We start from the raw sequence: 14,492 nt of genomic DNA on the forward strand, positions 1-14,492 counted from the left end.
TTAAAACTGAATGGTTATCGTCAGTCCCAGGCGGATCGGAGCCCCCCCTTTACATTGCCTCTTGGATTAACAAATTGTCTCGCGTGAACAATGGGATGTTGTCACACAAAAGGATGGTTTCAGGTCTTGATAATAGATTTAACCTCGTGTTATTATCACGCTTTATTTCACGAGGCCTGGTCGATTATTCTAAATGATCTTACAGCCACCTAGTGGTCAACTTGATGTGCGTCTGTGAATGAGTCTTCAGTCTTCAGTCAATATAATAATCCCAACAAATATTACAAATATTAGGAAGACAAGAAAACAAATTATATATATATACACACATCTACGACTATATACTGTACATATATAATATACATATACATATACAATTTTTTAAACAATTTCCCAAAGGAGATCTCCTTAGGGATCAATAAAGTTCTACCCAACCTATATACTGTACATACAATACACTATTTATCACTATTTAAATCGTAGATTCTAACTGGAGGCAACTATGAATGAATACATGTGGACTAATGTACTCGACTAACACATTTGAAATAACATATGGTATAGTATAGTTTCTTCTTGATAAATTCCAAAGGTATTAGGTAAGGTACCTTACTTGGTTTTCACTTCACATGTGTGTCTTCTCCTGGTTACTTTGTGGAATTTCTTCCGCTATTTAATATTTAATGGATATAATAGAGTTGGGGCCCTGAGTTGTGTTGTGCAAAGGTCAGGTTGAAACACAACAGGACAACTGTTTTATATATATATACAGTATATATATATATATATTAAACTTACACACGCACACTTTTTCTCGACAAAACTGTATCAAATATTCAACAGAAGTCATTACGTCCGCAGCTAAAGCTACAATGAAGTCCCGGCAAGAACTGAGGACAAGAGGATACAGTAGACTCCAGCAGCTTGTAGTCCAAGCTTATGTTTTAACACATTTTCGGGTTCACAACAAATGAAAACAGTTACATCTTCGTCAAGAGTCATGTGGTCTGTAAATTCTGCAACACCAGAGTCAAGCACTTGACAATACTACAAATAAATCCTTGTTACTACAGTAAGTAAGTAAGTAAGTAATATTTATTTATATAGCGCTTTTCCAGACCAGGGTCACAAAGCGCTTAAACAAACAAAGCAATACTCAAAAAAAGTATATACACTTTAAAGATCAAGATAATACTGAGAACAACACAGGAGTTCCAGAAAATCAAGGAAAAGCCTGAACAAATAGAAACGTCTTAAGATGTTTCTTAAAGGAGTCAGTAGATCATCAAACACAAAGGCAGAGGAAGATCGTTCCAAAGCTTAGGAGCAACAGCCTGAAAAGATTTCTCTCCTCTGGTCCTGAACCGTGTTCAGGAACCATCAGTAGATTCTGATCCACAGACCTCAGAGCCCGAGCTGGGGTGTAAGGCTGGATCAGATCAGTGATGTAAGGAGGAGCCTGACCATGAATAGATCTGAAAGTAAGAACCAGAATTTTAAAGTTGAACCTGAGAGAAACTGGAAGCCAGTGAAGAGTTTTAAGGATCGGAGAAATGCGAGTTCTTCTACTTGAGCAGGTTAGAATTCTCGCTGCAGAGTTCTGAATCAACTGCAGGCGAGACAGATCCTTCTTGTTAATTCATGAAAACAAACTGTTACAATAGTCCAGACAAGAAGAAACAAACGCATGGATTACAAGCTCCAGATCATGTTCCGACAACATTTTCCTAAGTTTAGAGATTTTTCTCAGTTGAAGGAAAGAGTTTCTGGTCAGTTTTCTGCAGTTTCGAACAAGAGACACGTCTTTATCAAATACAACACCCAGGTTTCTCAGGCTCAGTTTGACAGACTGACCTAAGTCACCCAAGTACTGACTCAACCCTGGAATCTTATCATCAGGAGCAATCACCAGTGTTTCAGTTTTGTCCACATTTAGCTGTAGAGTGTTTTCACTCAGCCATTGCTTGATTTCTAGCAAACAATTGACTAAGCTGTTCAGCCTCTGGGGCTCAGTTGGATCAAAAGAGCAGTAGAGCTGGATGTCATCAGCAAAAATGTGATAAGAAACATCTGGAAATCTCTGAATGATTTTACCGAGGGGAATCAAGTACAGCAAAAACAATAAAGGACCCAGAACAGAACCTTGAGGGACTCCACACAACAGATCTGCCGATTCAGACCTCATTTGATTGGCAGATACACTAAAACTGCGCCCACAAAGGTATGATGAGAACCATTCTAACACAGACCCAGACAGTCCCACTTCATCCCTCAGTCTTCTCAGCAGGATCTGGTGATCAACTGTGTCAAAGGCTGAGGACAGATCCAAAAGAACCAGATCTCTGATCCAGGAACAAAGACAGCTGCTCAGACACCACCTTCTCCAAGATCTTGGACAAGAAAGGGAGCTTAGAAATAGGCCTGAAATTACTGAGGTCAGTCGGGTCTAAGCCTGGTTTTTTGAGCAGAGGCTCCACAATGGCATGTTTAAATGCATTGGGAAAAACCCCTGTGGAAAGGGAGAGGTTCACCATATTGGTAACCCAGGGGGCAATTACATCAAATACTTTGATAAAAAGCCTACAAGGAAGGACGTCATCTGAGCAAGAGGAGGGTTTCATCTTGTTCACTAGTGCCGAAATATCACCCAAAGATACAGCAGTGAAGGAGGACCAAGAGGAGGAGAGGGGCTCAGAGACAGTAGGGGTTCCAAACAAAGGGGGAGATCAATTTAATTTTGTCAATGAAAAATCTCAACAATGCATTGCTGTCAGCTTCACAGAAGACAGGCGTGATTTGAGGAGACACGAGAGAATTAATCGTGTCAAACAAAACTTTGGGGTTTTTCCTATTTGCTGCTACCAGTTTTCTGATGTAATCAGATCTAGCAGTTTCTACCATCTCATTGTAAGAAGTCATCAGATCCCTGAGGTGAAGTCTATGCACCTCAAGTTTAGTGGACTTCCAGAGATGACGTCTCTTCAGACTCAGGAGATCTTCATTTGTCCAAGGGCACCTTTTTTTCTGAATTTTCAAGTTCGATTTAACAGGTGCCACTTGATCCAGTATTTCAACACAATGACCAGTGAAACAGTGAATCAAACTGTCCACGTCTGGGCAGTCATCAAAGGAAAGACGGTCAAACATAGCAGAAAAACTGTCTGCAGTATCGGCTGAGATGACACGTCTCTGACACCTAACTTTCAAAGGCTTAGGTTCAGGGATGAAGTCCAGGTTGAACAAGACAAGAGAATGATCACTCAGATGGACATCATGTACGGATACATTAGAGATGTTCAGGCCAAGAGTAAAAACTAAGTCTAAAATGTGGCCTTTTTGATGAGTGGGTTCAGAAACATGTTGCTCAAAATTAAAGGCTTCTGTTAAAGTTAAAAGTTCTTTAGCAGAACAAGATGTGACGTCATCAACATGAAGATTAAAGTCTCCAAGAATAAGAACAGATTCCATCCGAATAATGGAAGATAAGAAGTCACTAAAGTCTTTCAAGAACATCGCTGCAGGACCAGGCGGACGGTAGATTGACACACAATAGAAAGTTCTTGTAGAACCAACCAAGATCATCTGAGACTCAAAAGAAGTGAATTCCTGTGTCTGAATCACTTTGCAAGAACAACTCTCCCTAAAAACAGTAGCAAGACCTCCTCCACGACCAGAGAGGCGAGGCTTCCCCAGGACAGCGCTCCCTACTGGACAGAGTTCGTTCAGATGAATAAACTCTTCCTCTCTCTGCCAAGTCTCAGAAAGACATAATAAATCCAAATTAACTCTTGTGAAAAGATCATTAAGAATAAAGGATTTATTAGTAATGGAGCGAACATTAAGAAGTCCCACATTCAGCACCGATGACATGATTGAGTAGCTCAACATATTGTATATTGCCCCTGTATCGTATTGTCAGATTCTTGCCAAAAGACACCCCTAATATATAATATATATATATATATATATATATATATATACACACATACATGTTCAACTATAGAGATGTACACTACAATAAAACCCATTCATATAAATAAAGTTTTAAAATGTATAATAAAAAAAGGAAAATAAAGGATTGTTTCTTCTTTTTTTGTGATGATTCAAGTCCAACAAAAGAGAGACATTGATAATTTGTTACATGTTTATTTTCCCAACAAAGCTCCAGAGAAACACGTTTTATTTCTGAGGTATTTCTAAAGCTACATTAGCATTGGTTAGCACATCTTAAATCACACAGTTTATTGAAGCAGACAGTGCATTAAAACTGCTTCAGTTCTCAAAAACACACTCATATTTACCCGACGATAAGAAGACCACTTTCAAGTCTCGTCCTGAGCTCAATGAAAACTCCAACTCCATGTGTTCTTCCATGAGTTCTTCTCTGTTTCCACGATTCCTCCATTGATCTCCAGCAAAGGAGCTCTTAACGACTATTCGCGAGTGACAACAAATACACCGATTCCTGACGTAAAATAAATATATAAACGTGTATTTATGAGTGTAACAAAAGCAATAATGTGTTTTTAAAGTCCACTCGTGTTTGCGACGTGATGCTCCCACGGCTGCTGTTGAGTTCCCGGTTAAATGTGCTCATCCGGTAAACTATCACAATAAAAGAAAAATATAGCGTTTTTATCTCGTTTTGCAACAACATATTTATATTTATATTTTTAATAAGGAAAAGAGAATAATTATATTATAAGGAATTACATGTGGATTTTTCTCACTGGGACTAATACATATACATAATATATTAATATAATTAAATAAATATTAAGTAATTAATTACTTATTGCGTTGTGTTTAATATCTAAATATGAATATTATAAATATATTTAATATATAGCTGCGTTGATGTTTCGCGTTAAGTTAGCCACGTTACAGTTTTATTTTACACGATTAATGCTTCCGCTCTGCACACGTGTGACCATGACTAGCTTGACGCACGGAGGAGGCGGAAGCTGTGCATGCGGAAGCTCTGTTGGTTGGATGGTTGGACGAGAAGCTAAACCGCAGCGGAAGAAGCTGTCAATGGTGCCGTGTTTCTGTCGAAGGAAGCTTCTGAAAAACCGCCACGACACCTTCTTTTTTATCCAGGCAGAATATCGGCGGAGGAAAGAGACCATGTAGAGTCTAACGGGATTCGCTGTGAGAGTCTGAGCAGCTTGTCAACAGAGCCGGGGCCTCTTTTCTTCTTCTTCTTCTTCTTCTATTTCTTCTTCTCCTCCCTCTGTGACCTCCTTGATCTTCTCGAACCCGCTCAGAACCAGACTGTCAGTCGCCAGGACTCGTGGATCAGGGATCATGATCGAATGACAGCCGCCCTCCGTAGTTTCACATAACGGTAATTTTTGTTGTATATTTTTCAATCCAACTCGAGGCCCTGACTCCTGTCAGGTTTTGTTTGTTGACAACACACCTGGCGGGAGGAGACGAACGAGATCATCACTTCCCATGTGTGTTTACTGACTTTCAACCACGGAATTTGGATGCAGAATTGTTAACAAAATATCCTGAGGTTTCTGTCAAACGAGAAACAAGTCCATCAATGAATTGCTTTTGTTGACATGTCTTTCCAAACACTTGTTATTATTTTACTAAAATTCTTATATATAGTAATAATATAGGTTTATTACTTAAACAATTTAGTTTATATCTGAAATAGACACACCTTTGAAAGAGAAACTGCTTCTTATCTCTGTTTGTTTTTGTAGCAACAGAAAGAAAAACATTTCAAATTAAGCAAACAAGATAAATTATTAATAACGTATTTTTTTAATATTAAATTGTGGATTTAACTGTTAGATTTCTAAATAATCTGCATATTCAACGTATATACGTTATAAGGTAAAGTGTATGTTTTTAAACAGTGGTCAATATCTGCGGCATGTGTTACATGATCTACCAATTACTTCCGTTTATCGTCTAAATTTTGTGGCAAGTGGTTAAAGAACAAAGATTATCTCATCGGTTATTATCATGCAATAGCTTTTATTTATAGGTTGGATTGAACGGATGAAAATGGCCAAAATTTAAACAAAATCCATAAAACAAAAAAAACAAACCCATAAATCACCTGTCGAAGATGTTCAGTAACAAAACAGCATCTGGTTCTGTGACAATTTTGTGAAGGACAAATATTTTGCAACTCTGTTTGTTAACTAACCAATATTTGACTTAATTCTAGAATATTTTCTAAAGAAAAGTAACGTGATCTTGTTTATTGATGTTCAGAAACAATGTAATAGCTGTTGTTTTTTTTACCTCTTTACAGCACTTTTTGACACATGAGTAATGTTTTATGAGATAAAACAGATTGCATGTAGGTGTGACAGTGAGTCACTCTTTGTTTCCATGGTGTTGTCTCTTCAGGTGGGATGCACGTGCGTGCGGCAGGAGTTAGGCATTAGCGTCGCACTAACCAAGGAGAATGAATGCAGAGGAAGTGGAGCTGCTCGGTGACTCCAAGTACAGGAACTATGTGGCCGCCGTCGACAAAGCCCTCAAGAACTTTGAGTACTCCAGCGAGTGGGCCGATCTCATCTCTGCTCTGGGGAAGCTCAACAAGGTAAAAACGTCACTCATTAACTCTTTGTGTCGGCACGAATGTCGCAAGTAAAAAATGTCGTGCATAGTTTGTGTTTGAAAAATGTAGCCTGTCGATAACTTTATTGTTAGTAACTGTATCCAGTAACTGGTATTTGCTTCTAAGTACCTTATTTTAATAAATGTTTAACCATAGTAAGAGTATTTCTTTCATGAACTTTAGCTTTAAGCTGCAATTTTTAAAAATACTTTTACAAGTTGTTGTGTTTACAAGTTACAACTTGCAAGTTTAATTAAAAAAAAAAAAATGTAATTACTAAATATCCTGTTTTTGAACCATTGTTGGTGAATCAACAAATCACAGAATAAGAAAAAAAGTGAGTTATCCAAATAAAAACAAAATTTTCCATGCGATATTTTTCAATTAAAAGAGTTTCCTCAGTTAATCTTTTTAAAACTAAGCATTTACATGAAGTTTAAAATACAAACTTAAAACTCACCTGTTCCGTATCGCAACCTCTCTTTATTATTTGACATTATTGCCGTATTTTATTGTGTAGATTTAATGCTATGGCTTTTTATTGTTTGATTTTTATCCTATTATTCAGAATCAGAATCAGAAATCCTTTATTTGTCCCGCGAGGGGAAATTCAGTTTAAACAACAGCAAGCGCAATACCTCAAATAAAAAAAATAAGACACCCAGAAATAGAATAATAAAATGAAAAGAAAGATCTAAATAGAATAGAATAAAAATCTGCCCTATATTATATATACACTATCATATATACAAAAATAACAAGAAGAAAATAACAAGAAGAAAAGGTGCTGTTAAATATTTATCTTGCTGAGTTCTTATTGTGGAGTCTGATGGCAGCAGGGAGGAAGGACCTGCGGTACCTCTCCCTCACACACCTGGGATGAAGCATCCTATCACTGATGGACGTTATTGTTCATTATGTACCTGTAAATAATAATAATGTGATTTAAAGAGTAAGCTTAAAAACTCCCATCATCGCTTTATAGATATCAAGGAAAATTTTGAAATCACATAATACTATAAAACTGTGTTATAAAATGGATAAACCACAAAAAAAAATAAGTTGTGTTTACAATACCAGCAAAAAAAAATTGGATTCTAATAAAACCCCCAAAACTAAAGTAAAAGAGAAGAATGAAGAGAGTTCATGAGGTGAAGTGACTTTAAGAGTTTTGAAAGGCGCTTTTAAAAATGATGTTATTCAATTTTCAACAACAAAAATCATCTGAGTGTGTTCTTATCTGAGAGCTTGTAAAAAGTTTCTTTATTAAGTAGCATCTTCGCAAACATCTATAATTAAGAAACAGCATTTTATATTTATTCACATGTATTTTCCCAACTATATTTTAGATGCATGACCAGTCTCTGTCCCACACATGTCCCAGGTTCTGCAGAACAATTCTAAATACCACGTGGTTCCTAAGAAGCTGACAATAGGGAAGCGTCTGGCTCAGTGTCTTCACCCTGCGTTACCGAGCGGAGTCCACCGCAAGGCCTTGGAGACCTATGAGATCATCTTCAAGATCATCGGGTCCAAGAGATTGGCCAAAGACCTTTTTCTTTACAGGTAAGAACGTTGTATAAAAGCAGCAGAATATGTTCTCACTTCTTTTATATTCTTATAACATTCTGAACGTTGTGTGTTGGCTGCAGTGCCGGGCTCTTCCCTTTGCTCTCCAATGCTGCTATGTCCGTGAAGCCGGTGCTTCTGGGCCTCTATGAGACCTACTACCTGCCTCTAGGGAAGACACTGAAGCCAGGCCTGCAGGGACTTCTCACCGGAGTGCTGCCGGGTCTGGAGGAGGGGTCCGAGTACTATGACAGGTAAATGAGTGAATTTATAACGGGGTCGACAATCTTTAATTGGTGTTGGGAGCCTCCCAGGACCGTTGCCTGCCAACTCAAAAAACACGTTAATCAATACTGTGATTTAAACAGCCGTGTTACTTGTTAGTTTACATGTTGTCACTCAGTTCAATTATTTCACTTGGCATGAGAAAAGTTGACGGTTCGAGAACCGCATTGGCTGTTTTTTATTCTTTAAAAAATACTATTGATATACATTAACGATGGATAAAAATAAATGTATGCTTTTGGTCTTTTAAGATAAATGAACAATCAAATGCATGTTCTTTGCTCTGCTTGACATCTATGATGCATTCAATGACAATGGGATTGCTGTGGTGCGTTCAAGAGCATATGATATTTTAAAACTAAACACTTAAGACAGAGATCCTAATTTTTTTTGAGGTTTATATTGTTTGATTAGTTCACTTTGTTATACCTTTTATCTTAAGTTATTTAATTTATTTAACACTTTAATTGTTGTGTTATTTTCCTTTAAAGGCTGTTGTGTTTTTTAAATTGTTTTTTTTTTCATTTGTATTGACAAAATATAAAAATATATAAAAATCAAGTTTTGTTTAAAAGTCAGTGGAAGAAGCAACTAGAAACTAATTATACTCAACAACTCGTTTGAAAAGTCAAATCTATATGATTTTAATGGTTTATATTTATTCAAATTATTAACTTTTCTTTTTTAAATACCTGTATGTCTTTTAAAAAACAGGAGCCACGTCAAAGGTGTAAAGGGACTGTGAGTTGCAGACCATTGAATTATAATCATAGTTAATTCAAATATATGAACAGCCACTAGAGGGTGCAACACTCACAGGTTAACTCAACTCAACTCAACACTTAATTTCTTTCAAGGACAAATAGCCTTTGGTGATGTAGCTTTGTTCACGGAAATAATTTCCTCACTGATAGTTACAGTTTTCGTTGGTTACATGCGTGAGAAATTGTAACAGCTTAAGCTTAACACAACATTTGTTTTCATTTAGTAATATTTTCATCACTTTGGGCGTACTGTAAAGGCTCCAACAGCTCCAATACAAGAATACTAGGGGTTAAATCAAATTTATTTCTGGAATTAGCTTTTATTTTTGGCTTTAATATCACAATTTATTTTTACAATTGTTCTGTTATAGTTTATATTACAATAAAACCAAAGTTATTTAATTACTAATTGCAAAAAAATACTAACTTATACATGAATACTATATATCCTGTATATTTTTATTATAATCAATATTCACAGCCTTTGTTAAATTTTGTGTTTCAATTAAACCTCTGGCCTCTAGATGGCAGCAGTCATTACATCCTCCGCAGTCGGAGGAAATATGAAATCCGGAGGGCCTGGGGACGAGAGGATACAGTCGGCTGTAGCAGCTTTTAAAGCTGATGTTTGGACACAATTTAGTTCCAAAACAAATGAAAGCAGTTACGACTTCATCAAGAGTCATGTGGTCTGTAAATACTGCAACACCAGAGTCAAGTACTTAAAAAAAAACTACAAATATATCCTACAGTATTGCAATATATCCTATCTTTTCCCTTGTACCGTGATACCGTATCATATCGACAGATTCTTGCCAATACACACTCGTATCAAAAGAAGCTTTTATTTCTCGTTTCTCTGTGAAGAACCAACACTCTGCTGGAAAAGGTGGCGGCAGCAGTGGAGCAGTCGGCCTTCTACAGTGCCTTGTGGGGCAGCATCCTCACCAGTCCGGCTGTGCGTCTCCCGGGAGTATCGTTCGTTCTGCTGCACCTGAATCGCAAACTCTCAATGGAGGACCAGCTCTATGTCATGGGCAGTGACATCGAGCTGATGGTAAATTACTCAATTTCACTTAAACTCTATATTTGAACATTTATTTTTCTAAGGAATATTGTAGTACAAGAAGCATTTAACATTTTTTTTTTTTTTTTTGGTCCACTAGGTGGAGGCGGTCAGTACCTCGGTGCAGGACTCAAGTGTGTTGGTGCAGAGAAGCACTCTGGACCTGATCCTCTTCTGTTTCCCCTTTCACATGAGCCAGGTATAAATACCTCTAAATGTTTTGTAATTAAAGGTATTATTTTAAATATGCTTGTCATGCATCACTGATTATCAGCTCAATTTTTAAATAATAACTACATAATTTGTATTTACTTTATTTCTGCATAACGTTGCTATTTAGTTAAAAAACAAATATAATATTTGAATATTTAAAATATAAATACAAGGTAAACTAGCAGATAAATCATTATTAATTATAAATTAAAAACACATTTCCTAGATCGAAGGCTGAATTTAAAATGTTTAATGGATTCATTAACTTAACAAAATAACAATTGGTAACAAAATAAAATGTAATAATGTTACGTGATAAAATGATGAAATTATTGACGTCATTTATAGGTATGTAACAAATCTTTAAAATGTCTTTGAATACTAAGTGATAATATTCTAGAAAGACGGTGTTAAATTATTGAAAAAGATTTGGGAAATGTTAAATTTCTCGCCTGCAGTTAATACAAAACTCTGCAGGGAGAATTCGGACCGCTCTCATAGGAGAACTCACATTTCCCCGATCCTTAAAACTCTATCGGACCAGAGGAGAGAAATCCTTCCAGACTGTTGCTCCTAAGCTTTGGAATGATCTCTGTGTTTGATGATCTACTGACTCCTTCAAGAAACATCTTAAGACGTTTTTATTTGTGCGTTTCCCTGATTTTCTGGAACTCCTATGTTTATCTTATGTGTCTTGATCTTTTAAAGTTTATATTTTAACTGTGTATTATTTTTGATTGTTGAAGTGCTTTGTGACCCTGGTCTAGAAAGGCGCTTTACAAATAACCTTCACTTACCTACTAAGTTTGGTGAATGATAATTAAATCCCCCTCACAATAAAGTACAAAAATCTATATAATATTTTATTATAATGTATCAGTGTTACAGTGAATTAAAAGACGCAAGCCATTTTCTTTCTGTACATGTTTAAATATTCTTTGTGTGTTTGCATTTTTTTCTCCTGTTGTGTGTTCAGGCAACAAGGCCCGACATGATCCGGATCCTGTCGGCTTCCTTGCATGTGGTTTTGAGGAGAGACATGTCGCTCAACCGCAGACTCTACGCCTGGTTGCTGGGTAAGAAAACAGTCAAACAGTTAATGTTCAAACAGAGGAAGCCTTTTGAAATGGAGGAGAGTTATTTAGTAGATAAATGTACACTGAGCCAGAGTATATTTAGGTTACTTTCTTTATTCTTGTTCTTTTTCACGGTTTTATGATTCCTGAACACCTGATAATTGTATTATTTAGTAATCAAAGTGACATTTTTTTTAAATAAAAATGTTTTTTTGTTTTTTTTCTTGAATAATTTCATTCAATAGTTATTATATTTAAGGTTGAATTTATTTTTTTAAATAATTGTAGAATTTGTGTAATAATTTAATTAAAAATATATTCTAATTTCAATAATTCTGAAATACATTTTCTAAATTCTATAATTTCTAACTCAATTCAAATTCAATCTCAATATGTGGCCGATGTTATACCAACGTTATTATATTGTATTGCCGGCAAATTAAAAATGATTGATTTTTAGATAATGTATTTTTTATAAATATTGTGATAAGTATATCAAACTCTACATTTAAAAATGGGTAAGGGTCACCTATCTATTTCATACTATATTATTACATGTTTGACCTTAAAATTTAAACCATGATAAAAAAACACTTTAGGATAAATGATGACATTAAAAACTGTCTTTATATTGTGTGATTTTTTTCTTGATCCAAGTTATAATGTTATACAAAGATGTTTGTTAATGTCTCTACAAAGACTGTATATTTCTCCATTTACATTTAAATACATTTTGATATGCCCACTTTAATGTATTGTAATTTTTATTTCATTTGATTAGGTTTTATTCATCTGATTTTATTGTATTTACATTTATTCTATACTACACTGTATTCAAAACGCCACACAAAAGTTATGTAGTTTTCAAAGTACAGGTTCTGATTCTGATATTTTAGCTTCATATTTTCTCATTTACAAATAACATTTTGCCTTTGTTTTTTTTTTTTTACATTGCCTGCCGGTGAACTTGACGGTGAGTGACTATAAATATGTCGTTTTTTCACAAAATTAAATGTTCTAATAATGCTAAAAGCGCTAAAAGAAAGATTTAATGATTGAAGTGAACTAAAACATCACCCGTTTTGTTCCTTCTTGTGCGTGACTGTTATGTAGTTGTTCATTATTTTTCTACATATTTTCCAGGCCTTGACAACACAGGGCCGCGGAGCACTCGGCTGAGCAACCCTGAAGAACATGCAAGCCACTACTTTAACTCCTATTCTAAAGACATGCTGGTTCATGTAAGAGTCCTGAATCTTTTTTTTTTGTGCCTCAGCTCGGCCACATGTCACTCATGTGTTTATGGTCCTATGGATGGATGGATGTCTAAAGATAAAGAACATAGATCATAGAAAAATAAAAAATAAAAAGGATACAAAGATTAACAGTCTAAGGAATGAATGAGTCCCTGAGTCTATTAGTGTTGCATCATGGGAGGAGCGTTCGTGCTCCATCTGCTTCTCTGCTCACTGATGACAGTGTTCAGAGGATGACTGTCATCTGTGTTTGATTTCTCTGCCAAATTAATCATGCGTCCCCCTTAATCTGTCGCTGTCCACACCTTGTGGACTCGCTCCTGTCTGCGTCAGTTTTTTTTTCTTTGATCGCTGTCATCTCACATTAAGGTGTTATGATGATTCGTTTTGATACTCCAGGGCTTGGATTTTTGGGGTATAGTATCAACCAGAAGGGGGGATATTTGATATATATTTTGTTTGTTTAAGTGGCCATCTGTTTCGAGGACACTCCATTGGGAAAAGCTTTGTTCTATAGGGACCATCTGTTGCTATTTCAGTCCAATTATGGGACAGACGAAGCGTAAAAAAAACAAAGAAAGATTTTAGTGGAAATATTTGCAAAAATTAAATAAAATAAACCATTTTTTTTGTTTTGTTCTAGGCAATGGTGGGGATCCTGCAGGGAAAAGCCCGCGGCGGGGAGGAAGAAAGCGTTCTCATGCACGACCTGAAGCCATTCCGCATCCTGATCAGTCTTCTGGACAAACCAGAACTTGGTAATGTTGTGTCGAACATTGACTAGTGAGGTTAATTATACATTTCAAAGTTCTGGACAACCAATACTAGAAGAGTTATTCCCTTTTTTAAATTTTGTTTTTAGTCTAGTGTTTTTTTGTGGATTTACATGTTCATTTTTTTTCTAATGCATATAAATACAGCCATTCATATTTAAATCTTCATAGCAAAGTGTTTTGCATTATTAAACCTACTACTACTACACTTGCCTGGAATCTGAGAATGAAAACAATCTCTATTTTTCATCAAGTTGGAAGCATTGAATTTATAATCTATATTAAGGAATTCCATATATATTTGTTAAACTGTTAAAGATATTATATATTAAATAAAGATTTTAAGGATCGACTATATCTATTGGAAAAACTGTGTTTTTTAAGGTGGTGCCACCAGGGGGCGGTAGGGGTCCTGAAAAATCGGAAATTAAACTTAAATTTTATATATGACGTAATATAAAGAAATGGGCCACACATTTTGATCCTGTTTTTCCATTGATTATTTCTGACTGAGAAGTTTTTTTTTAGTTTTTTTAACATTATCCTATGACTCTCAAAACATTAAAGATGCTTGTTTCAGCAAAGTTATGTAAAAAATAAACTTGGTGAACTAGTGGAAATTTGTGAAAGACAACCACTATATGATTTTAGCGGTTTTATCCGAAGTTCGGTCCGTGATAAAAAAATTAAATCAGATAAACCAGACAGAATCCTTGGCATGATGCAGTTGGAAACCCTGAGGATAAAAAGTCTGTTCCTTCCACAGGTCCTGTTATCTTGGAGGACGTTCTGATTGAAGTATTTCGTAGTCTGCACTCACAGTGCCGAACGGAACTAGATCTACCGAAGCAGAGTCCGTTCAGCAAAGACCACACACACCTCAGCAGGTTTTGTCCAGTTT

The 14,492-nt window shown here is 35.9% G+C and overlaps 2 protein-coding genes across 4 annotated transcripts in view; one reads left to right on the plus strand and one right to left on the minus strand.

The window, feature by feature from the left end:
* Positions 1-4,555, minus strand: part of ube3d (ubiquitin protein ligase E3D) — a 72,365-nt gene extending 67,810 nt beyond the window's left edge. For both annotated transcript variants that reach the window (XM_087805362.1, XM_087805361.1), the window contains exon 1: positions 4,302-4,555. In XM_087805362.1, the coding sequence (XP_087661488.1) occupies positions 4,302-4,405 (104 nt within the window). In that variant the 5' untranslated portion in view covers positions 4,406-4,555. The remainder of the gene's footprint in view (positions 1-4,301) is intronic.
* Positions 4,556-5,007: 452 nt separating this feature from the next.
* The window catches only part of dop1a (DOP1 leucine zipper like protein A), a 34,548-nt gene continuing 25,063 nt past the window's right edge, over positions 5,008-14,492 (plus strand). The window contains exons 1-10 of one of the 2 annotated variants that reach the window (XM_087804926.1): positions 5,008-5,347; positions 6,376-6,571; positions 7,974-8,155; positions 8,242-8,412; positions 10,075-10,264; positions 10,374-10,472; positions 11,463-11,562; positions 12,706-12,803; positions 13,462-13,576; positions 14,358-14,478. In XM_087804926.1, coding sequence (XP_087661052.1) covers positions 6,434-6,571; positions 7,974-8,155; positions 8,242-8,412; positions 10,075-10,264; positions 10,374-10,472; positions 11,463-11,562; positions 12,706-12,803; positions 13,462-13,576; positions 14,358-14,478 — 1,214 coding nt within the window. In that variant the 5' untranslated portion in view covers positions 5,008-5,347; positions 6,376-6,433. The remainder of the gene's footprint in view (positions 5,348-6,375; positions 6,572-7,973; positions 8,156-8,241; positions 8,413-10,074; positions 10,265-10,373; positions 10,473-11,462; positions 11,563-12,705; positions 12,804-13,461; positions 13,577-14,357; positions 14,479-14,492) is intronic. The other variant, XM_087804928.1, reaches the window with a different exon arrangement.

The sequence above is a fragment of the Callionymus lyra genome, chromosome 13, assembly GCF_982586985.1.
Source record: "Callionymus lyra chromosome 13, fCalLyr1.hap1.1, whole genome shotgun sequence".
Taxonomy (NCBI): Eukaryota; Metazoa; Chordata; class Actinopteri; order Syngnathiformes; family Callionymidae; genus Callionymus; species Callionymus lyra.